The 24,048-nt window shown below is 44.8% G+C and overlaps 1 protein-coding gene across 16 annotated transcripts in view; it reads left to right on the forward strand.

Annotated features, from left to right (window-relative positions):
* The window catches only part of ARHGAP17 (Rho GTPase activating protein 17), a 48,269-nt gene that overhangs the window by 4,618 nt on the left and 19,603 nt on the right, over positions 1–24,048 (forward strand). For all 16 annotated transcript variants that reach the window (XM_075104609.1, XM_075104594.1, XM_075104593.1 and 13 more), the window contains exons 2-4: positions 18,464–18,503; positions 22,594–22,698; positions 23,524–23,600. In XM_075104609.1, the coding sequence (XP_074960710.1) occupies positions 18,464–18,503; positions 22,594–22,698; positions 23,524–23,600 (222 nt within the window). The remainder of the gene's footprint in view (positions 1–18,463; positions 18,504–22,593; positions 22,699–23,523; positions 23,601–24,048) is intronic.

Below are 24,048 nucleotides of genomic sequence, written 5' to 3' on the forward strand. Positions count from 1 at the left end.
TGTCAGCCAGCGATGGCTGCTTCAGAGAGCTCGTCCGAGCCCGGGCCAGGCGACCGGGACAGCCTCCAGGTGGGAGGTGGCGTCAGGACTTTCTCAGGTCAGTCTTAGCCAGGGTGACGGAGCAGGGGCGTGCAGGGCGGCGGAGGCGTGCCTCACCAGGAAATCATTAGTTCCACGTGAGCTGAATTAACGCATCAGAATAAACTGGCGTCTTGACTGTGACAGACACACAGCTAATCGCACACCACAACTGGCTCAAATCTGACTTCATTTTGAGCTACGTCCAAATTTCAGCATCAACAACTGGAAGCAGCTTGAAACTTTTCGTTAGGCTTGAAAAATTGAGGTGGGGAGGGGGTGAAGAAAAGAATAACCTTCGTTCTGACCTTCATGGTTTCACGTGGCCTGTGATTCCTTAGAGGCCACGTGCTGAGATTGCTTCTCAAGGAATTTATGTATTAATTCCTCTAAACCTTCGTTTGTTGTGAGGACCAAGGCTCGTGCCCACAGTTGTTCTGTTCCACACACGCGTTTCGTGCGTGCTTTGCCTGGGTAGAATACCTTGTGAAATGGAAGTCGTGGGATAGGCTTTAGTACATGCTGCCTCCCGAATTTGAAGAGGTGAGGTACTACCTTCCTGGTGTGACTGTACCCCTCCTCGGGATGCTTCATACCAGAGACTCGTTCTAGCAGATGAGCTGTGCGTAGGCCCAGAAATGAAAGGGATTATGTTGTGTATGACGTCAGCAAAGGTAATTCTTCATATACCCACGAGTGCTTGTCTTATAGTTCTCATACCCTTTTATAAATTACAAAGGGAGATGTTTTGATTAGAAGCTCGGGATGTATTCTACTTTCTAGTTGCAGTCATCTCTAATGAAAATAACCATTCAGAGGTATTGTCATTAAAGGCTTTCAAATGATACGCTAATAAGCATGTGAACTACGTAGCGAAGTAATTCGTGTGAGGAATGAGTCCACAGAGGTGTCTGTGTCATGCTCTTTACTTACAGAAAACCAGGTTGGTAATTAATGACACTAGTTAGACTGTCTAACAATTTTATGCAAGTTAGGCTTTCCTGCCTCTGGGGACACAACTATTCATGCTGTTCCCATCAATTTCTGTTTTTCGTCTTCTAGGTGCAATTGACAGGCTACCATGCAGACTCAAAATTACTCTAGTCAACTGGCCTGGAAAGCTTAGGTCTGCTGAAGTCATCTAAGATCAAGACTGATGGCTAGGTGGACATAGTTACTAGGAGAGATGCTCTTATCTGCCCGTAGGCTGTTACAGTAATTTCAACCAGGAACGAGCAGCTCTGACTAATGAGAAATCTGGAAGAGACCACAAACCGCCTTAGAAAGATCTTTTTTTTTAATGCAAGAAGCTAACTTGCTATAGTTTCTTTTCTAGTTTTCCACCATTTAAGTACAACTCCTTGCATACAGACAGGTTTTCCAGGCCCCGTACACATGACATTGCTGTGACTCAACAGGAGCGTTTGAACGTCTCTTTTAATAGCTCATGCCCTGCACAAAAGTTACTACGCTAAACTATATTTAGTGTTTTTTCAAGCCACTTGGTTGGCTGTAAGTCGTGAGTTGGAATTGGTGTTATTGTAATATAATTATTCCATTAAAGTTATGTTAAAATGACTGTTATTGAGTGATTGTGTGGAGTAAGGAGCTCCCTACAGTCAGCAATCTAACGTTAACCCTGCAATGCCATTTAATGTCAGAGAAATACTTCTCTAATGTTTTTCTGGTTACTGGGGGGGGAAGAGTATGACCCCAGTATTTGAAAATTTCTGGCTCACCCAAACATCCTTTTAAAAAACCTGAAATAAAATAAGCGCTACTTACTTGGAGTGATTGTTGGCATTGGTAGAGAGATTTGAAGAAGTGGTAAACAACGCTGAAAAATATTTATATGCTACAGGCAGGGAGAGCATCTGCTTTGTGCTCGGTCGACACTTAGGCTGGCACTTGCGTACATCTGAGTACTCACGAAAAGAAAAATCTCATTTCAGCGTTTATAATAGTTGTCTTAAACATTTCCTGTTTATCTCCAAATGAAGTTTGAGGTCTCTTTAATTAGCAAATTAACTTAGATCTTTCTGGATGGAAGATTAGTTCAATGACGGGTTTAAAGAGTCTGAGTAGATTGAATTAGGGAGGATCTGTTTTCCTGACCACGGGCAGACTTTTGGGCTTCATGTAACTGTTGGGGACTGATGGAAATGCAACGCGTGCAAACGCAGACGCACTCGTATACTAATAGCAAAGGGAATGCATTATCTAAACATCTGCCTGGTGGTAGTTTGGCTGTTGGACAGGCAGAGCAGGGAAGCAGTAAGCTTTGTATTGACCGAAGCACTGGAGTTGGCATCTGCAGCAGCATAAAGTGCTCATTACTTGTGAGCCGCTCCTGGGCTATTGAATGGGCTGTGCAGAACTCTGCCAAATGGTGTTTCCATCCGAGATGTAAGCAAGAAAAGAACAGTTACCCCTTTAACACTGCCTCTCGGGCCTCGGCAGCATCAACAGAGCTTCTTGGTATCTGCGTATTTATCTATTTCCTGCGCCCTCTGGGGAAAACTGACACAATGTAATGCGTTGTGCAGCTCAGGAATCTGATTTTTCTAACAGTACAAACTTCCAATTATAGAAAAACATGCAGCCATTATGTTTTCAGTTTGGGGCTGCTTCTCGTGGTAAGACTTGGCACTCGTGGGTGTATTTGCGACTGCTGTTAACGCAGCAACAAAGGGCGTAGCTTGTGGATATAAATCGTGCCCAAGCTGCGGTCTAGATTTGGTTTTGTAAGCAGGTCCGTTAATCGCATTGATCCATGTACCCTTCAAAATGGATCAGTAAAGCCGAAGGAAAAATCGCCTGAATTTACCGAAGTTGAGGGCTTTAGTGACTTTGTTCAGTCGTTCTGCTTCAGCGCACGACGTGCGAGCTGGTGGGGTCTGCCGGGCTGAACGCCTCCTGCGGCTGGTGAGCAGGGCTACGCTAGAGCTACGCTGGAACCTCCGGCAAGAAGGGAGGTCTTGGCTGTGACCAGATGGTCAGGAAACAGGAGCGTATTCTGGCCTGCTCTTAGGTGTTCTCTCTAAGTTTTGTAAAGGCAGTTAGTTTATCAGTATCTCTTAATTCCGCCTGGACCGAGATGATCTCATGGTGGTTTAAAGTCCGGGTCATCAAGAATCTTAAGTTTAGAAACTGTTAAGAAATTAGGTTGTGTTTTTAAGAAACGCTTCTCAGCAGAAGTTGTTCTCTGTGCTCTTGCTGCGTTGCAGTGTGGTGTTTTCCAGAAAACCACCATAGTAGACTTTCTAGATACCAGTGCGGCATGAAGTAGCACTCTTATAAGGGCAGCAACAGGTTTTAAGTCAATGAGTAAGTATTTGCTCAGCCCTCAGTTTAAAAAGCCTCATCGCTTGTGATCTAATTCCAGACCACATGAAGACCTAGGAATGCCTGGACTGGGCTGCGTTGCCTTGCGCAAGGTCCATCGGCGGATGGTCCGGGAAGGGTGCGAGGCTCAGACATCCCGTGGGATTTCCCACGTGTGTTCTCACGGCCGCCGGCTGCGTCTGTCTCGGGAGCTTCCTGAGCCAGAGGTGGCTTCTGCACGGCCGGTGTCTGACAGCACCAGGCTCGCGGCGGTCCGTGCGTTCACCCCACCGCTGCGACACAGAGCTCCACCTTACCAAAGGGCTGAAGGACGTGTTAAGGCTGTACTCTGCTCCCCTGCTTCTCCGAAAGGCCACGTTTTGATAGCCTCGACTGTTTGTTTTCGCAAGTGAAATGATGTAGGAGAGAAGCGTGTTTCTCTGTGCCTGCAGTGCGTAAGAATGAGCTCCTGGGTACCTTGTTCTCCTGAGCAGTGGGTGCTTCCAGGGCAGGTGAAGCTTCAGGTTTTTTGCTTCCCCTTATTAGATGCACAAAATGCCTTTCAGACTTATACATAATTTTCTGGTATTCGGTGGCGAAGTATGACTTGGTTTAGTTGTACTAGGTTTTGTTGGCTTGAAGATACCTTAATAAAATGTTGTGCTTTCTATTAGAGAACTAGTTAAAGCCTGCTGTACAGAAGAGAAAAGTAACTTTGTGGCTGACTTGCGTGTCAGGTGCTGAGTGGGCAGTGTGTAAAATACTTCAAATTTTTGTTGCAAAAAAAGAAATTAAAGGAGTCCAGACTCAGGGGTTTGGGAAATATTAATTGCCCTCTTGCATGCATGTCCTCATCTCCTTTGGCTCTGTTCATCACGCTGGAGCTTGATGAAACAGATCAGACTGATAAAATATTCACAGCAGGCAGACATGTACCATGGGATCTGTTGTAGCTGGATCGCCTTGGGCTTCCTGTTTTGCTGGGGGTCAGGGCTTCACAGCAAGGCTGAAGGTAGCATCTGCCTCAGGAAAACAGTCTTGTGTTACCTTAAAATGATGAATAAAATGTAATTTTTCTGTGCAGAGATTCCTCACGTGGTTTCACAAGGCTTTGGAGGGTCTGGGGCAGCAATAACAGCTGTGCCAAAGCTGGAGCGCTGCGCTTGTGCCACATCCCCGGCTGGACCCATGTGGGAAGCAGAGGGGGCTGAAAGAGTAGGAAAGGGTATATTGTGCAGGAGTGTTAGGTGCATCCAAGGGGGAGGTTTTGGTATCTGACATAACAGGAGAGTAGCGAAGGTAAAAACACGGTGGCAGCTGTTCAGCTGAACTGTCGGCTGCGCACCTGCGCTCGGGAGGTGGGGTCCTACTCTTCTGAGATTTGGTCGTATAAACAAAATAATCTCAGCATTACCCTCTTTGTGGATGATGCTGTGATTCCTTGATTCTAGCTTGATCTGATGGTGGGTCTTTAGAGCAAATGATTTTGGTATCAGGTTATACCCAAAGTCAAAATCCTAAAATAGTAATGATTTAATCTGCTAAAATAGCTAGGAGTGAACTAACAAGCTGTTCCAACCTGATGCTGTAATGTGACACGCTTGGGATTTATGAAAGCAAATGTATTTCTGAGGTACTTGCGTGGTATTTTTAGGTTTGCTATGATAATGGATCAGATACTGTGATAATGTGACCAGAAGCGGTCTTGAGAGGTCGTCGTATTAGCAAAGGATGAAAAGCCGAATACACAGGACCTTTTTGGGATGTTCTTAAATGAAGTGTCTTAGGATGTTAGAAATGTTTTCTAATATTACACACGGTTTCCAGAAAGAAAGGTTGCATAACCTGTTCAAAGAAGTAGCTCCATTTTTTGGGGTGCTTTAGGAGAACCTCCAGCCCCTGCGCTGGGCCTTGCAGCAAGGCGGCATCCCCTGTTTGCCGTGGCACAGCTCTCATCTGAGGCCTGGCGGAGTTGAATAATGCAAAATAAACTGGGTAAGGTATGGCTGGTCTCCGGTAATTCAGAAGCAAGAGGCTTCACAGCAGTCAGTGGTGACATCGTGAGTGGTTTTAGCAGATTCCTGTGCTCGATTACCTCATTTTTTCAGGGCTGCTTCGTTGCGGTAGGTACCAGTCTTGAAAGCAAGGCTAAATTTGATCCTCGCCGACAGTCATGCTTAACGCAGCACTTGATGTCTAGGCAAGAAAAAAAATAGGGAACTTTCGAGTATCCTTTTTATCCGCAACACTGCTTCGTTGGCTGAATGAGAACATTTTGGTTAAAATTTATTCCTTAGGAACCGAAGAGCCTTAAAAGCTTCGAGTTTGTAATTGCTATTGCATTGCTGATGAAAGCATGTCAGAATAGTCGTGCATCTTATGCTTGGACAATCCTGCTGTCTCAACAGGAAACAAGCTTTCATAAATACACGCCAGCTGGGTGAGGTCACAAGTTCTTCTCCTACGAGAGGTGGAGGCTTTTCTTCCTTGACACAGGTTGTTTTCTTGTGAAGTTAATTGCATTGCAAAATGACAGGAACATCCTGGAGTGACTGCAGCAGTGACTCAAAGAGCCAGGGGATCTGCAAGAAATGAGTATGCAAAATATCCAAATTGGTTTTAGGTGAGAAGGATCAATAAAGGAAGAGTTTTTTCCTTCTGTTTCACAAGTTGTCCTGTGCCAGAAATTGCTGGACTGAGATTTCTGGAGAAATATATTTGTTGGCTACATTGCATAATTCTCAGGACCCCAGTGACACTTCCAGAGTGAAAATTAATAAAAGGAAAACTGGTAACTTGTACAGCTGAGCGTTGCCCAGAAGAGGCAGGTCGGTGCTGAGGGCTGTTAACGCCGTTGGAGCGTGCCACTCGTGGCATGCACACGTATCCTCGGTGGCAGAGGTGAGGCTACAAAAAACCACTTTAGCCAGCGACAGGGAAATTAAGTTATCAGGTTGGCCTTTTTGTAGAAGGTAAGTTGCCTTGCGTGCAGGTTGGAAGGCTGTAGCTGTGATGGGGCTTTGAAAAGCACAGCAGTTTATTCCAAGGCCAACTTTGTTTTGCATCCGTGAGCTAATTATCGAGCAATTGATAGGAAATATTAATCCACCTGATGAAAAGTTCTGTTTTCTGCAGACAATGAAGGGCAGATAGAAAGCCAACATTTTCGTACAGAAAAATAAATGTGAGCTAAACTGTTGCAGCTCCTTAGTCAAATCTTTAACTGGTTTGTCTCGCTGTAAGCTGATTTAACACGCAGATTGTGTTCTGATCTGATTTTTTTTTTTGTAGGAATGGAACAGTAGGATAAAGTAATCCTGGTTTTGTAACAGCAGGTCCAGGTGTGTGCTGAAGTACATACAGGTTAATAAACCTTGATTAGGCTCTTAGTCCAAGGCTCGCATTTCCTTCTCAGAAATCTAGTGACAGAGGTAACTTTCAGTTTCACGCTGGAACAGCAAAAAGCATCGTGTGCAACGCATGGCAGGGCGGTGATGGCATGGCTCCGCGTGTTACACACATTAATACAGGCTTGTATGCGCCGTATCTAAGCAACATAAAACCAGACGGCTCTATCCAGTGCTGCAAAACCCAGCAATGGGATGAGTCGTCGCGGTTGCGGGCCGGTTGTCAGACTCGGCTCAGAAACTCGCTTTCCTGTTGGTGAAACATAACAAAGGGTTCAGCCGTTAATTGTTAATGATGGCGGCTGGTCAGACAATCGGTGCGAAGGTGTCATCGTGAAATGGGCGTAAGGAATAATCCCTGTTTTGTTACTAACCTACTAGTCAGTTTTGTATAACCGCAGGTCCCTGAATTCCCTTCTCTTTTTCTTTACTGTTACTTCAAAGCTTCCAGCTCCTTTGCCTTTTAGTTTCTATTCCTCCTTCATTGTTCTGCCTTTTCTGTGTTTCCTTGTTTTGCTTTTTGTGTTGATGCGGTTTGGTTCCTTTTCAAAGCCTTTCTCTTGCCAGTTTTGTGAATCCCCAGACTTAAAATACATCTCTCTGGACAGTATATTAAATGAAGAACAGGGTTACCTTCGGTGAAATGTTCATTTTTGGATTGGAGGTGTTTGACACTTCTGCAAGGTAGCTGCAGTGTCCTGCCAAAGGGCAGAAAAACACAAAATTATGCAAAAACCACCCAGGATTTCTTTTAGCAGTTCAGTGTGTTTTGCTCATTCCTGTACTGCATATTTTTCCTTTTCAAACATGTCTGCACTCCAAAAGGTTTGCCTTTGCAACAGGTAGTACTGCTTCTTGGAGTCTTTTCCCGTGATTGGCAATCCAGGACTTCTGGTACAAGGAATCATAACATTAAAAAATGTCTTGAGTTAGCGGGCACCTGGTTTGCAGCTAAATGGAAAGTAGCGTCTTGTTTGAAAGTTCAGGATGTGTTTGAGGTTTTTTGGTGGTGTGGGGTTGGTTTTTTTTTTTTCCCTTCTTTCCTTAAATGTGAAGGAGTTCTCATGTCAGCAGGTGGTTTGGCAAGGGGACTGGTCCTTGCCTAAAACGAAAAGCTGCCAAACCCATGCGCAGGAAATTCATGAGCCGTTCTCTTACCCAGAAACATCAGCTGCTGCCTTGATTCTGCAGTCAAGAGGTACCACTGCATCATGCTTGCAGCAGCACCCGTTCTGGCGAGCATTGATTCTGTAGCTGCCCTTCTGTTTATTCCCACCCCTTCTTCGTGCTTGCACGCGTGATCTTGGCGGTGAAGTTAATCTGACTGAAAAATGGGTTTTCCAACAAGGTTAGTTTTCAGCCAGGTCAGTCCTGTGAGCTGCTGACTAGTGGAAATGCTTGTGCCGGGCAAAGGGAGATGGGAGGTAGGAGGGAGGACAGGATGAGTGTTTTCAGCAGCTCTGCCAGCTGATGTCACCTCAGTGTTAACGAAATGGTGGCCCCAGGCTGCAGTTTCATGATCAGTTTAAGCTGATCTTAAGTAGCTGCTGTTGCTGAAAGGGACAGATTTCCCCTCTCCCTGCCCAGACTGCACTGGTGCCAGCTCCCCTTCCCCGGGGGCCGGGAGTGATGCAGCCATGGGGAGGCCTGGGGAGGGGGCCGAGACAAGTGGAAACCAGTAATGTCTTTTATTGGGCGTAATTCCAGTCTGAGCTGCCTGTGGCTGCTCCTGATGCAGGGGAGGGGTGCAAGGACCAGGGCTGGGTGCCTGAAGGTCGGGGAAGGGGGACTGCTTCAGGCAGGGCTCTTGAAAGGAGAAGCGTCGTAGGGAAGCGTGTGAGGGAGGAATCCGACGTTTGCTCCTTGTCGTGGGGTCAATCTGACGGTGACTGCAGCCGGCACGGGCTCAGACTGCTGAGGAGGGACAAGGTGAGCTGCTCCAGAGAGCCGGCCCGGGGAAGGGAGGTGGCTGCACCCTGATTTACCGCTACACTTTGCCCAGGTTAATTTTCAACTAGCCCTGGTTCAGGTGTGACTCCGGTTGTGCGTGCTGCTGGGGCACACAGGCAGCGGGGGAATTCCCATTTTGCCAGCAGCAACGTTTATGTTGGCATACAGGGATTGTGAAATCGCACCTGAAATTGAGGAACAACAAATTCAATAATTATTTAGGTTGTTTTCTGCTCTACTGTCACTTACATGAAAACTGCCCCCAGCTAACTTCACATAAAATCATTCTATGTAAGTAGAAGGAAAGGTTGTTACTTGCTTGCGGGAGGGAAGGTCATGTGTGAAAATAAACTTTTAAATGTAAATAGATACTGGACCGTTAAATATTAAAAAGTTCTTTACCAAGATGTTGTGTGAGGGCGTTTGCATACATTTTTTCATAAATTAACTGGTGTGTTTGGAAAGTTCAAGTTCTTTAGTAATGTTAAGTAGAGTGCACTTAGCAAGAGAAATGTATATTGTAATACATAAAGGGGAAAAAGGAAGGCATAGGAAATATAATTTGATACATTTTGAAAGTTCCTGGTGTAGCTGAGCTTTGTCTGGGATTCCTCGGGGGTTTTTTAATCACTAATTTGTGACAACTTGACATAGGACTTCTTACTTTGGAAGAAAACATATGACCCCTGCTAGGTTTCATTCTGACTGGATTTAAGCATTTAGAATTTTAATCCCCTGGAGCAGAACTTTGCATTTCCTTCTGAAGGTATTAATACTTTCACAAATCAAAGGCACTTTTTTAAAAAAACCCCACACTTTGTTATGTTGGCCTAACATACTGTGAGTGGAGGTGTGGATTTTTTGAAAGTCGAAAAGAATACAGGGAGAGCTTCACTAGCTAAAACTCTGTTCATGGTACGAAATAGTAGGTTAGCAGTAAGTATTTGATTTGCTGGGACAGTAGTCAGCTGGAAGCACTTAATTGTAAATTTTTATTTGTATCCAGAAGTTCCAAAGCTATCAGACTTATCAGAAACTGCTCACTGAAACGTTGCTTCCTCCATCAAACAAGATTCCTTTAAATCAGTTCTGCATTTAAACCGCAATCGTATTTTTGGCATCTAGAAAGTTCAGCTTAGTCGTTTCTAATTTATAGTGCATGCAGCTCAAAATGATCTACCTGGATTTGTTGCATAGACCGAACTCTTTGAACAGTATTTTTTTTTCTCAAACTGCACTGTATTTGGTTTAATTCTCAATATTTGAAATTAGAAACACGTATATTTTACAAGGAGGGGGTTGGAATTCTGAAGGGCAGCACAGGGCCTTGCTCTGTGCAGGGACTGCAGCTCCGAGAGTGGCCCTAAAATAGGATTTGGCTTGAGCCGCGGCTGTTCTAAATAGCTAAATTTACTGCCTTGCCTGGGAGAGCAGCCTTGGATCCATTTCCTTTACGAAGGAATTTCAGATCCCTTAATGCGAACAGTCTGCCATGGGTTTCCCTGCAACTGCAAAGGGACAGTCTGCTTTCTTTCCAAGTTGATTATCTCTCTAAAGCCTGGTCTGCCTTTGATTAGAGCAGGCAGGCTTCATTCTTCAACATCGGGTGGCTGAGATTAGAAGAAATCAAAGTTGCAGCTTTCAGATCGAGTGACCAAGCGAAGATTGATGGAGGAACTTAATGGAGAAGGGAAGACAAAGGAGCAGAAATCTCCATCCGTTTATTGAGGCCTGAGTTGTAGTTTTGCACCTCCCAGGGTTCTGAAGATAAAAGATCTCGATTAATTAAATATTTTGGTGCTTTGGAGGTGACGCACCATTTTTTTTAAAGCACTTTCTGCATGGGTTAAAATCGGTGACCATCACTTCAGTTTGAAAACTGGTTCTGCAGCGAGGACCTTCCGCAGGAAGGGAGCCGTGGGTTTTCTCCTCTGAAACAGCAGCCTTCGGTGTGACTTCTGCCGCCGCCGCTGAAGAGCCCATGATCACCAGATTTATGATGAAAGCGGTTTTAAAGCTTGTGCAGAAGTTTGTTGTTAATTTGGGTGAAAAAACAGGGATAATAGGCTGTTCAAAATGGAAATTCAACTCGAGATTCAAAGTCTAACTGGTGGCTGGTTGTGAGTAGCGTTCATTAGGTACTACGTAAATATTGACATGATTTTAAGATGTTTAAAAACAACTCACAGAATATTGATGCTTACCTTGGGTCTTGCTAGTTTCTTTTGCAAAAACCCAACCACGCTGAGGATCCCAGTTCGTCACCGTACTTTCGGTATGAGTGCTGGGGTTTTTTATGGTGCGGAGTCAAAAGCGGGATTCATTTGGGGCCTGTGTGACATAATGAGCTTGGTTTCTGTGGTGAGAAGTGTACTTGGCCAAACAGGTTTCTGCCCTGGCTTGTCTTCAAAGTGCTGTGCAGGTGAAACCGAACTCCTACAGTATCTCCACAAAGCTGAGTATTGCCACAGGCTGCCAAAGGAAGCACAAGAAAACCTTCGTGATAAAGTGGTTTTGAAAAGTGACCTGTAATATATGCATTTGAAGGCGATGGTTGCAGGGTTTTTGCTTTCCAGTCGCATGGAAAGATCCTTTAATGTGTTAAAGATCTCAGCTTCTGAAAAGCATCTAGAAATGGGTGGAATATGGGGAGTGAGAGACGTGTCTATTCCAACCTGCGTTTTCAATTCTAGTTCAGGTAAGGAGCCTTTGCGTGAGCCTGGCTGCTCGGGGGGAGGAAGGGGCAGGGAAAACCTTGCCGAGTTCTTTTGAGCTGGGAAACAAGAGGTTCCCTGCATCACTTTGATTTCTTGAAGTCAAAACCAAGTAAAAACTAAGGAAGAGACTGCTATGAACAACAGTTTACTACTTGTTTGGATACTGGCTGCAGCAATCGCATTAAGTGTATGGTAAACAGCACTGAGGCGTCGCTTCTCCTGCATGTTGGTGCCTATTGAAGAGGCATCACTGAGTTTGTGGTCTTGTACAGCTGTTTCAGCTCTTTCCCCCGGTGGAAATTTTCATTTAGCTTTAATGATTTGATACGTTTAATATTTAGGTTCCATAAACTACAAAGCATAAAATACAGCATTCACCCAGCTTAAAAGGGAAGCCTGTTGCTGGATTTTAGCACCACGTCCAATGCGTGAAAGTCAGCTGGTGTAATCCTTTCAGTTATGTTTTCGGTGAAGTCTGTCTTAGTGAATGTTAAAAAAGCCAACCTCTTAGGAGGGAAATTGTCATCTAATTCTGGATTCCTTGTTTTGGAACAGAGCTGCTGATTCTTTCATTTTTCCTGGCAGCAAATCCTGCCTATTGTATGTGGAAAGCAAGGCAGGATGTGCTGCCAGCCCGGCAAAGGTGCTCTGAAGTGTTAACTCGCCAGCAAAGCTAATCTGGTTACTCGTGGTAACAAACAACTGCTTTGTTTAAGGAAAACCAAACAGCAGGGAGGCTAGCTTTAGTTCTGTCTCATGTTTCGGGTGGATGCCTCCTTGCTTCCGCTGAAATCTTTCCAGAGTTCGGGAGCGTGGACTCGTCGTGCCGTCGCGAGGCGAGCTGCCCTCCCGTGGCATCGCCCGCCGCTGCCCCACCTCCCATCCGCAGTGCGCGAGTCCGCGTCTGTTTCCACTTCGACATTTGAACTGAGTCACTTGTTCTGTTGGGAATGTCCAGGGTTTTATGGCTCTTCGTGTCGGGTTTGCTCTTGTTCCTTCCCTGTTAGCCTTTCAGGAGCGTAAATTTCCACTGGTTTATGTAGCTTTGACCTGCTTTGGAGATCAGCCCCTGGGTCAGGACTGATGCCCTGGTGCTGGACAGGACCCTGCTGCGAAGCCAATGACATCTCAAATATTGTTTAGATGAAGCTTTTTTTTTTTTTAATCTCCAGTGCTGGTTTAATAGAGCCCTCTTCATTTTATACATGGAAATGTAAATTCTTTCCCGGTGCAAGATAAACACTTTTATCTCAGGAATTCTCATCTGCTGTTTCCAGATGTACGGAGAAGACTTCTGGCCTGGAAGTGTGTAGGAGCTGTAAAATGAAAAAGTGAGGGGACCAGATGTAAGCGTGTGGGGTGAGCGCGGTTCTGCCCGCGCTGCTCGCCGCCGGGCCGCCAGCCGCAGCCGAGCCCTGCGCGCTGGGCTGTGCTCAAGGGCCTTTCCGGAAAGAAGGGAAGGAATAAAATGGATGAGACTATAAAACACTTAGAGGAGGCCAATTGCGGGCACATGCAAAACATTTTTAAAGTGCCACGGCAAGCTAAGGTACCGTAATTAACGTGTCTAGAATAAAAAATAGTCTTCCCACTCTTAAACCTCTTGGTTTTTTTGCTTGGAGTGAGTTAAGTCAACCACTTCTGGCCATGCCATCCCCAAAATAAAATGTCACCAGCATTTATGTGGCGTGACATATTTCATGTTAAGTACACTGTTGGCTGTCTTAAAAAGTGTTTGAAGAATCAATTTGGTGACAGAAATTTTGTGGAACGTTACAGTTTCCCAGCGTTACGGTATCGGGAAGTAGAAAGCTAGCCCTGCTGAGGTTTTTTGGCTGTCTTTGAAGAACCTGACCTTCACCAGCTGAGCTGTAGGCAGAGCCTAAGGCACTCTTTGCTACCTGTTCCCACCCCAGAGCTGTGCCAGCAAGAGTATGTGTCCGAAGGGGGCGTCTGGGGAGCTGATTTGGCTGAAAAGTAACTGTTCCTATCAAGTTATTTTCAGTCAGCCAAGCTGCCTGAGCTGGCTTCCACCCGGGCTGAACCAGTTGTTGTAGCAGTGCGGGAGAGGGACAGCGAAGAAATGAAGAGCTGCTTTTGCTGCCGCCGACAGCAGTGCACAGCAGGCAGGGTGTTGTGCGAACTCAGGCTGAAAAGCAGTTTGAAAGTACTGTTTTTATGGAACTCAGTGGTTTCGTCCTCTTTATTTGTTAAGAGGGCAATTATAGCTGGAACAAATGATTGTTCAGATTGGGTTTTAAAAATCAGTCTTTCAAAATGCACTGCTGCACGGTGATTGAAAAACTTCGTACCAGCTGATTCATGTAAAGGTTCTGGTATAACAGGTACCCTGCCGAGCAGCGGAGCAGAAAATCTTCACCTTCGGGTCTTGGAAGCCTTCCTTTCCCAGGGGACCAGCTCCGTCCCCGCTTCCAGCGGACTGCTGCCAGTCTAGCAGCTACGGTACGTGCAGGTGGCTGCTGAGCAGCCTGCGTGCCGCTGCCGCGGTGGCGTGCGATGCCAAGCCCAGTGCGCGCAGCCCGGCGTCCCCCAGGCTGCTGCTCGCGCCGGGCTCTTTCCTGTCTCGGGCGAACACCGCCTCTGTCACCGGAGGTGTCGGGAGGCTCCGGGCTGGGCAGGCCCCCGTTTCCCCACTGCCTGCCGGTGGATCCCGCTGTCCGGAAGCGCGGGGATGGCTCCTGCACAACAGCTCGGTCGCAAACCCGTGTGTTTGGGGCCTCCCGGCATGCGGGAGGGGCTCAGATGGCAGGGCGTGCTTTCCCTGTTAGTAATTGCTTTGGAGGGACCTCGTTTTGCAACTGAGAACTAACTGTTTGGATTGTATTGAGTTTAGCTGCTGGGAATGTAAACAGCCATAGCTGCTGTAGGCTGGGCTTCATAATCTCAGTTCGGGGTGGGCTGTGTTCGTGGTACCTCGTGGGGGAAGCTTACAGTGGAGGGTCTCCAGGCTGGAGGCCAGCTACCGGCACTGCTGGGCTCGATAAAGCCATTGGGAACACTCCCTGCTACTAAATCTTCCAGTTCCTAATCGGTTCTTGATTCCAGGAGGATCTCCTCATCGCATTGTGCTACAGACTGCTTAAGATACAAATAAGACGAAAGAAGGGATACAGACAGAACTTTTAGGTAGCAGTGAAAAAGAAACTGTTATTTTCTACAAGTTTACTAATTCTTTAATTAGTTGGCAGAAGGAATTAGTGTCCCATGAAGCTGCAGTTAGATGCAAAATTTAAACAAGTAGTACCTGTTATTCAGAGGGAGGCAGAGGTACCTGTGGTTTGTTGCTTTTTCCCTGCCCAGTGCAGAGATAGGCTGTGCTGCTACCACAAGGTTGCACTCTCTGTCTCATGGTTGTGGTCCTTGAAAAACAATATTATTTAGTGGCTCTTTCTTGGCTTCCTTATTAAAGGTGGAATGTGGGCCTGCAGGAAGGGCGAGGTCTTCCCTCCTGCATTTCCAAACCTGCCATCGTCATCAGTGGCTTTTCTAAATCAGCACTGGCCTGGGGACGCTGTCCTGCTGCCACCGATGGCTGGGCAAAACATCCCTGACCTCAGAGGAGGTCTGGATTTTCAGGCTGTGACTTTAAATCCTTGATAAACCAGTTAGGTGTACAGAGAGTGCTTAAGATAAATATATGAAAACTGGCTTGCGGTTCACATAATTGTATATAGTCTGTGGGTGACCATATTTAAAATGGAAACAACCTTCTGCTAGCCCATGGCTGAGCTGTCTCTGCTTTTCACTCAAATGGATATAATTTCCTAGGAAAAAGGAGAGGAAGGAGAAATCAAACTTTCAATGAGTCTAAAGTTGTAGGGAAGCTCTATTCCGCTATTTGATGGATTTAATGTAGTTGTGGCTAAAGCTGTCCAAAAGCATCCAGGGACTTTATGGTACTATAATGAAAGGTTCTGTTGAACACAAATATGGAATAATATTAGAAGGAGCATTGCTTCCTCTAAAGATAACTTCTTTAAAATACATTTCTTGAATCCCAGTAGCGAAAAGTGAATTTATAAAACTTAACAGTAATTTGATTAGTGCTGCATGGGTGGGAAAAACTCTGTGAACTCTCAGTCAGCCACTGCTCTTGTGATTATCAGCAGTTCAGTGGTTTTAATGATGTGTACATATCCAGTTATAAGTACTCTTAGGTTCTTAGAAGTTGTTTTGAATTACGCCACCCAAAGCGACTGTTTTATGTCCTAAAACTGCCGGTCAGATTAAGGCTGTGTGTTCTCTTCTGGTATGTCAGATCTCCGCTTCTGTGGCGTCTGTTCCATGTCACGTCAAGATGTGCATGTGTCAGCAGCCAGCGTGAGTGAGCTGCTGAAACGGCTCTGTCTAATCTGACTCTCTCTTACGCTGAGCCAGATTAAGGACTAGAGGGATACAGGGGAGTCGGCGCAAGCTTCGGTTGCGTCATGTAGATGTAGAAACCATTTTTTTCTTAAGCAGATTTCTAGGCTAAAGGAGGAAATCGAGTCCTGGATGTACGTGAAGATGGAGACGGCAGCTGCTCTGCCATTACTTTTGCCCTCGTCTGTTAGATGTAGTTAATCCCTGTACGCCATGTGTGTGGCACTGCTGCTGTCTTGTTGCTTTTCCAGGTTACCCTGGAAAGATTGAGTCCCCTAGCAGGCCAGCTGCTGGAGCTCTAGCAAACTGCCACGCTGTTCTTCTGTTAAATGCTGATTGCTTTAGCTAGGAAATCTTAATGTGGTTGGAACTGCAACTAGCTATTTTTAAATATAAAAATGCAGTCATTTCCAGTAGGCTGTTTTATTTATAAACAACTGCATCTGTTGATGAGAAAAGCCTATGGTTTTGCAGAAGACACTTTGAGCTGTATTGTTTAGCGTGCTTATGGCAGGTAACCACAGTCTGCTCAGCCTCCTTCCTCCTCAGGGCTGCCCTCCCTCACCTTCAGTCCGCCGGTCCTGGCGTGCAGCGTGCCGCCTCGATCAGGGCAGGATTTTACCCGACAGCTATGTGAATTGGTGCCTTTTTATGTGCGTTGCTTAGGCTGACTTGGTATTTGAGATGAGCGTTTCCCAAGGTGTGTCTAGGTGAGGTACAAAGCTAAGGCGATGTGCCGTTTGGTAGCATCGTATCGGCTCTGTGCCGCGTGCCGTTTCTTAAAGGTGGGTAAAATTTAACTTCGTGAAAGCTGTTAGTGAAAAGAGTCCGTTGACCTGTGGAAAACAGGACTGAGAAAGTGGAAAAGCCATGTCATCCGTGGTAAATAGAGCCCCCTTCTTCATGAGAGGCAGGTACAGGATCAAATTCAGTTTTAGAAATAGAGGTGGCTCATCTCTGACGTGGTCTGTTGAAGGACAGAAAACTCTGGCTGCTCAAGAACTTCCTGTAAAACCATCACCATGCACAGAACTGTGTTCCTACAGAAATGCTGAGTAGCTCTGTATTCTCCCATCAGATCAGTTACCTGATACGTGTAGTAGTGGCCACTTAAGATTAGATTAAAATCTGTTTAAGAACGTGCTGCTATAACTGGAGTATTCTTACACTGTAGTCCTTCCATGTAATTTCTGGTGAGATTTTGCAAGACTTAAAAATAATCAAATAATTGCTCTGTAACAGGATATAATTTTGATCAGACACAGTATTTCTACTTGTGTGGAAACAAGCAAGCATGGTAATATTTACAGTTTATGTTGCTATCAAAGCATTTAAGTGGCTTTTGTCTCAGTCTTGTTGAGGTTTTGAGCATTACTGTATTCTGGTATTTAATAATGAAACACCTTATGGTTCACAAATAGTTCAAGCAGATAATGTGCCGTGAAACTGAAGTCAAATGCCTTAAAAAACCCAAGGAAACAAGCGAACGAAAAACCCAAACTTAGAGTGGATGAATATTGTCTTTGGAGGGATTTTGTGTTCAGCTGATGAAGCCTGATCAAGAAAATGAACTTTCTGTGCACAACCAGCCTCGCAGTAGATCATTGGACAGACTGCAGGATCAGAAGGAAGGCAGTGTAGTAGACGGGGAGCTCTGACAGCAGCGGGGGAAGCTCTCTGAACGGGAAAATAGCGTAGTGGAGTGCCTCCACGTCCTCTGTAGCAATAGGCGTGTAGTGACGGTGAGCAGCCGAGTAGGAGAGATCACGGGCGAACTAAATTTATCTTTCTCTGTTTTATAGACCTAGCAAAGGTAGGAACAAGCAGAGTTATAGCAAATGAGTCAACACCAAGCCAATCTGTGTTGACATTAAACAAAGCTTATGTGTAAACTGGGATTAGAAGGTGTGGAGTTGGATGCGTCAAGGTTTGTGTGTGTTTGTAACAACCGTTAATGTTTTCTCTGGAAGTATGTGTGAGTATTCAGGTATGTTTCTGCTGAGGATAGACCTTTACTGGGAATACTATTAACTTCTGATGATCTTTCTAAGTAATAAATCTTATCTTTTAGTATTATGGAAGTTCGTGAAATGAGTTAATGGGAGATTTCTGACAAAGGTGGTGGGCATGTAAGATTAAGGAAAGGTGTTCAGGCTGCCATTGCCGCCGATTGCTGATTGATAAAGCTCTGCAGTGTGGAATACAGAAAGATGAAGTTGGCTGTCCTGCTTTTCTCATGTCTTTATATTCCTTTACATTTGGGTGCATTGATAATATTACCCAATTAATGACATGGAGTGAAATTCAAGTTGCTTCAATACATCTTTGCATTCGAGTGAAGTCACTCCGGATGCCGGTTTGCTTCGTGTTAAGCCATGTGCAGCCTGAAATATCGCTGAGCTTGGGGCAGCGGGTTCGTGCTGTGGGTCACTGTGCCGGGAGCCAGTGCTACGTACCAATGTGGTGGTGTTTGCAGCAGCAGTCATAATGAGATTGTAACTTGAATCTGAACGGCTTTTTGAAAGCATTATAGCAATCTTTGACCCTGGATGTGCTAATTAGTCTGACAATGGTCTCTTTTTTTTTTTTTTTTTCCTCCCTCAGGGCTGAGAAAACAGAGGTACTCAGTGAAGACCTGTTGCAGGTATTGTAACGCAGTTAATATGTATTTTTTTAAAATGCTCTTTGTGAAGCTTGAGCCTTCTGAGCTTTGTGGAGTATGTAATGTGGGGACAAAAATATGCAAATGACAGGGATGAAAACAAGGATCTCTTTGGCTGGATTCTCAGCACATGAAAAATCTATGATACAGTTTGAGTGGAAAAACTCAGGTACTTTTATTTCTGAATCCAATCATACGGCTTGATAAAGTGAAAGAGGAAGCATTTTTTGCTTTTAATTAGATGAACTAGCTTGTTTAGCTTAGGAGCCATTAGTGCTAATGACTTGCCAGTGTGTCTGGTGGAGGACGATGAGCTGGGAAGAAACTGTGATTAGGCACAGCTGGTTTCTGTCTTCATTTCTGTTTCTCTTGAGTTCAACTTGGGCCTTAAGAGAAGTGGCAAAAAACATGCCAACTGCTTGCTAATAGATAATGCCAATTTTTTCTGAAAGTCTGGAGTTACTCTAAGTAAATGTACAAATGCTTCTGGTTTGGCTTGTGATGTTTGTTCTCAAATGTGTCACACTGGCATTTGATTTGTTTGCAGACTTATCTTTTTGAAAGTTTACCATCTAATCAAACATTGTTTTCCTGGTGGGATTTTAGTCACAACTGCTAGATTAACAAGGTTGACTGATTACACGGAACAAATTTGGTTCCAGATTTGTTCTGCATAGTTTTCTTCCTCTCGTTACTTTGTGAAGGACTTTTAAAAGTGGCAGAAGGTGAATTGGCAAGGTAGGTCAGGCTAAGCTGCTCCACGGGGCCTCGCCTGTAAGGGTTATTTCAAATTGATTACAAAGCATCTTAGTATGTTTAAGTTCAGGACCTCTATACAAAACATGGAAGCCAAACAGATGATGCAAGTACTTCTATTTCAAATCTCTCTGGCAGTTCAGATTAAGTAGGACATGAGAGAATATATCGGCTTTAAAACTTGAATTCAGCACAAATATATGAAATCATCTTGAGTAAGGGTGAAATGAGCTGACCTGACACGTTTTACCCTGCGTTCCAGGGCACTGCTTTATTGGAACCATAAATATCTTGACCGTTTGACAGTGCTATTTTTAATTTCTAAAGAGCTGTGCGCAACTAAATGGCATAAAGGATGTTAAAACACCTTGATAGCCTTCACGGGCCCATCTGTTTTCTTGGTTAGCTGCAGGATAGTAACAAGAAGTGAAAGCCAAGAGTATTGCTGCTTGTTGCCAAAAAAATTTTGCAAGCAAGGCTTTCCCAGGCACGGAGCAGACTGGCTACACCCAAGTGGAAGAATTTACTCACTTGTTTGTTTGCTCTTGGGGGCTTGTGGAGGGGAGGGAGGCTCTTATCTAACCCTTAAAAGCGTGGTATGGTTCACTTTATAAACATTTTTCACAGCATTCTTTTTTTTATATTTAGCTCAAGCTTTGACATAGGATTGCCATAGCTTTTTTACTGTTTTCTCAAGTGTAATGCTCCATTTTAAGTGTCTCTGTTAAATGTGCTCCTGTCTGAAAACAAGGAATATAATTCAGTACTGGAAATGCTTCTACAATAGACCCACTTTCTGGCATGCCCTTGTAGCATATAATAAAGCAATTGTGTGATGTTTCGTACGCTGAAGATGCCCTGTGGGTACAGACAGCATGGCCTGTAGGTCACATTTTTGGTTCAAAGGTAGCTTAAGAGAGATTAATGTCCTTCGTGGTTTCCCTGACATCTATGAACTAAAAAGCAGATCGGAGAGGGGAGGGCATTATTGTGAAGTTCTGGGGTCACATTCCTCCTATCAGTCTTCTGCCCTTTGAGTTTGGCGTTCAGACTGCTTGGAAGGAGGCTCCTGGGAATATAAGTGTTCCAGGGTCCAAGGAACACAAGCCACCGTGCGTGGCTGACAAGGGCTGTGTTAGTCCGCTGGGATCTGTAAGAGGGTTCAGTTACAGGATGCCACCGTGTTTCAGGGGTGGGGGGGGGTGGGGGAAAACCTGTGCTCAGTATTTTAAGATGTCTTAATTACGTGACCAAGGATAAATGAATGCTTTCACAAATAGTGGATGGTTTAGAATGCGTTGGTGGTGTTTAATTTTGAAGATAACACAACAGAAATTCTTAGCTGCAACAGCAGACCACAAACAGTACCTTCATGTTCATGTATCTTCATGTGGACTTTTTTGAAGTGGACTTAATTTTGATCTTGTTGATATATGCTCTGTAAATAAAAGGCAATGCCTTGTGCTTTCAGAGCGGGCAGTTTCTCTGCACTTCAATGGATTTTCACTAAGCTTTCTGAGCACCTCAACTTGGGTTCATCTTGTGGCTGTCAAGAGCTTTTAGTCCCCTTCGTGCCTCATGTGGCCAGTGAAGCTTCAGCCTTCCTACGCTGGTCCTCCAACTCACCAGCTGCCCTGTACTGGTGGTTCTTCACCTTCCCTTTGGACTGGTAAAGGTGGCTGCTGGGCAGGACAGCCCCAAGGCCCAGCTTTGCGTGTTCCTCCAGGTTACAGTTTAGCAGAACTGCTGCTCCCCTCTTCGGAAAGGAACCGGGGAGCCCAGTCCTGCACTTGCTCGTGCGTTCAGGACGGGACTCGTGCCCAGCAGCGGCGACTCTGCGCTGATCCTCTCCAAGTCCCCGTCTGTCTGTGCCTCCCTCTGCTGGCATCTTCTTCCTCACCACTTCTCCCAACCCACGCTCCGAAGCCTCCTCGGCTGTTGGGTCTGCTGTCCCTTTTCGTAGCTGTAGTTTTTACCGGCTGCTTTTGTTGGGACCTGATTACATCCTTCCAGTTGTAACCGCTTTAGGGATACGCATATCCCATCGTAGTAGTGCCAAATAAACCTGTTGGGAGGAAAAACCATGTCATTCTTAACCTGGATGCGTAATGTTCCAAACGAGAATCTACAGCATTTTGTGTTCGTTAGAACATAGAGATCTGCCATCTCCGCAAAAACCAGCCGTCGGTCTCTGGCTTTAAATGCAGGTGTGGTGCCCTTAACAGGGGCTAACACAGGGCATAATAACCTGGCGCTAAAGTTACCACTCTTCAGCTGTATTAATGATTGATAGGAAAGCTGGGGAGAATTATTGCCCTCCTGAAAGTGTAATAGGAGTGATTTTTAGAGCTGTATCAAAAACTGGAGTCTGTTCAGGTTATTTCTGCAGATGAAATCTACTTTTTTTTCTCCTTGCTTTTTAAATAGAAGCCATTCCAAAGGGCCTCCTTTTATTCTTGGTGAGTCATCAAAATGCAGACAAACCACATTCTTTTGGTGCTGTGCACAGAGAGCTCCGTGCCATAAGCAGTTCTGTCCCCCTGCTCATCACTTTGCTTTCGGTGGTCTTTGAAATAATCCAAATTCTCTACTTAAAATCCCTTAAAAGAACAGTTTATTAACGTATATCTTTGTCATATTCAGCCTATGTATTAAGCCATGTTTCAGAAACACTGTGATAAACAGAATTCTTGTTTGTGCATTGACGCCTATTTTTTTCATTCCACAGCCCTTTTGAATCCCATTAATCTCTCTCTGAAAATATTATTTTGCTTAGCATGCGGGAACTTTGTCCTCGTATTTAACGGCCAGAGGAGGAGAGGCAATAGAAAGCTTGCAGTATGTAGGTTGGGCCCAGTGTAAAGGAGTGGTCAGGCACGTCTGTAGCCTTCTATTTTACAAGGTTGCAATGAAAAAAAAAGAGTTTTCCCACAGCTTTCTCCCTAAATTAGTGTCTTAAATATCTGCATGTGCCATTCATCTCAGGTGGCAAGTACCAACCTGATTCTCTTTTGCCGACACAAAAAATAAGGGCGATGTTTTTCTCCCTCTTCCAGTCTTGTGAGCGTTGCGAGCTCCAACTGAATTGCTGTGCCACTGAGGGAGGAAAAAAGCACTTTAAATCTCTTCCCAAGCGTTTTTGCTGTCAGGCACTTCTGCTAAGCATCTGACCTTCTTGTAAGCTGTAGAACTTGAGAAATATGCAACCCAGAACTAAGTGCCATAGAGGAGGAAGATTTTCTGCTGAGGCCAGGAAAATAACTTCTGTTTTTTGTTTTGTTTTCTCTTCCTCCTCTCTCCCCCTCCTGCCGACTAGATTGAGAGACGTCTTGACACCGTGAGATCTGTTTGCCACATTGCCCAGAAGCGACTAATTGCATGTTTTCAGGGCCAGCATGGTACAGACCCCGACAAGAGACATGTAAGTACAGTTGCCCTTCGGCTTGTCTTCTGAGACTAGTCTGAATGCAGCCCGGCCTTCTAAGTACTGATCAGCTGCTATGCCTCAAATCATCCAAGAGAAGAAAACCTCTGTAAAATCATCTCACGTGTTGACATTATTTGATAAAATGCTAGCTGTAATTCCCCATCCAGACACAGTAACGTGACCTTGGAGTACCTCAGTAGTGTCAGGACACTGGCTTGTTTCTGCAGTGTGCTGAGGACTTACAGCATTCGTAAGACCCAAGACGAGAAGACACTCTGCAGCTCTGATCAGGCCCCTCATATTTAGAGTTACCGTTGTGCACTGACATCTACAATTAACTGTAAATGTTTCTCCGTACACGTTTGATTTCTGCCCCTTTTTAGCAAAGCCGTAGGTAGGATTTCTTAAAGTGGTAGAACCAGAAATAATTAACATTCAAGTTTTCCCCTTTTACTGACTAACAGAGAGCTCCTGAAAACGGGCACACACAGCAAGCCTCTGCAGAGGGATGGGTGACAAGCTGCTTTCTTGGATTTCAAGTTAAAGCTGTTTACTTGTCTCTGACAGTAGCTGAGATGTGCTTTGGGCCAGTCGTGCTAACAAAGATGGAGAAAAAAAGTGCTTTTCTAAGTAGCTGAAAACAGGAGTCTTGAGGCTTGAAACTTCTTGTGACTTGGCATTTTTTTAAGGTCAAAGAATGAGCTGCATATGTGTATAATAGAAACCATATGGAAGAAGAGAAATCTTAGAGGGGATGTATTGGGAAAGCTGGAAAGGGTGAATAGCGCTAAGCTAAGCACTGTTCCTTCTGTTCCATAGAAAAAACTTCCTCTAACAGCTCTTGCTCAAAATATGCAAGAAGGATCTATCCAGCTCAGTGATGAAACTCTGCTGGGGTAAGTATTTGGCTTTATAAGCTGCAGCCTGTCATTTTAGTGCCTGCAGGGCTCTAATTAGAGACTTTGGGTACATAAAGGCTGTTTTCAGTCTAATGAAACTGATATTTCTAGATTCCTTCTCTAATCCAAAGGGAGAAGAAGTGAGCGGGCGTTTCTTCTGGAGTGCTGGGGTCAAGTTTTAAGCTTGCTCTGAATTGCGCTCCTGAGGATTCTGATTCTCTGCTATCTTAAAAGCTTTTGAAAATGGCTTTTCTCCATGTGGATTAGTAAAATTATCATCTTCATTTAAAGTTTAAAACTTAATGTAAATACCGTATTCTGCAGTTTTGCGTTAATTACTTAAAATAATGCTGATTTCCATTAATGTCTCCTAGTTTAAAAAAATGCCAATTTCCTTATCCTGGCAAAGTGCGTATTTGCAACTTACAGGAAAGCGGCAGAAACA

Source organism: Phalacrocorax aristotelis, chromosome 10 (genome assembly GCF_949628215.1).
Source record: "Phalacrocorax aristotelis chromosome 10, bGulAri2.1, whole genome shotgun sequence".
Classification (NCBI taxonomy): Eukaryota; Metazoa; Chordata; class Aves; order Suliformes; family Phalacrocoracidae; genus Phalacrocorax; species Phalacrocorax aristotelis.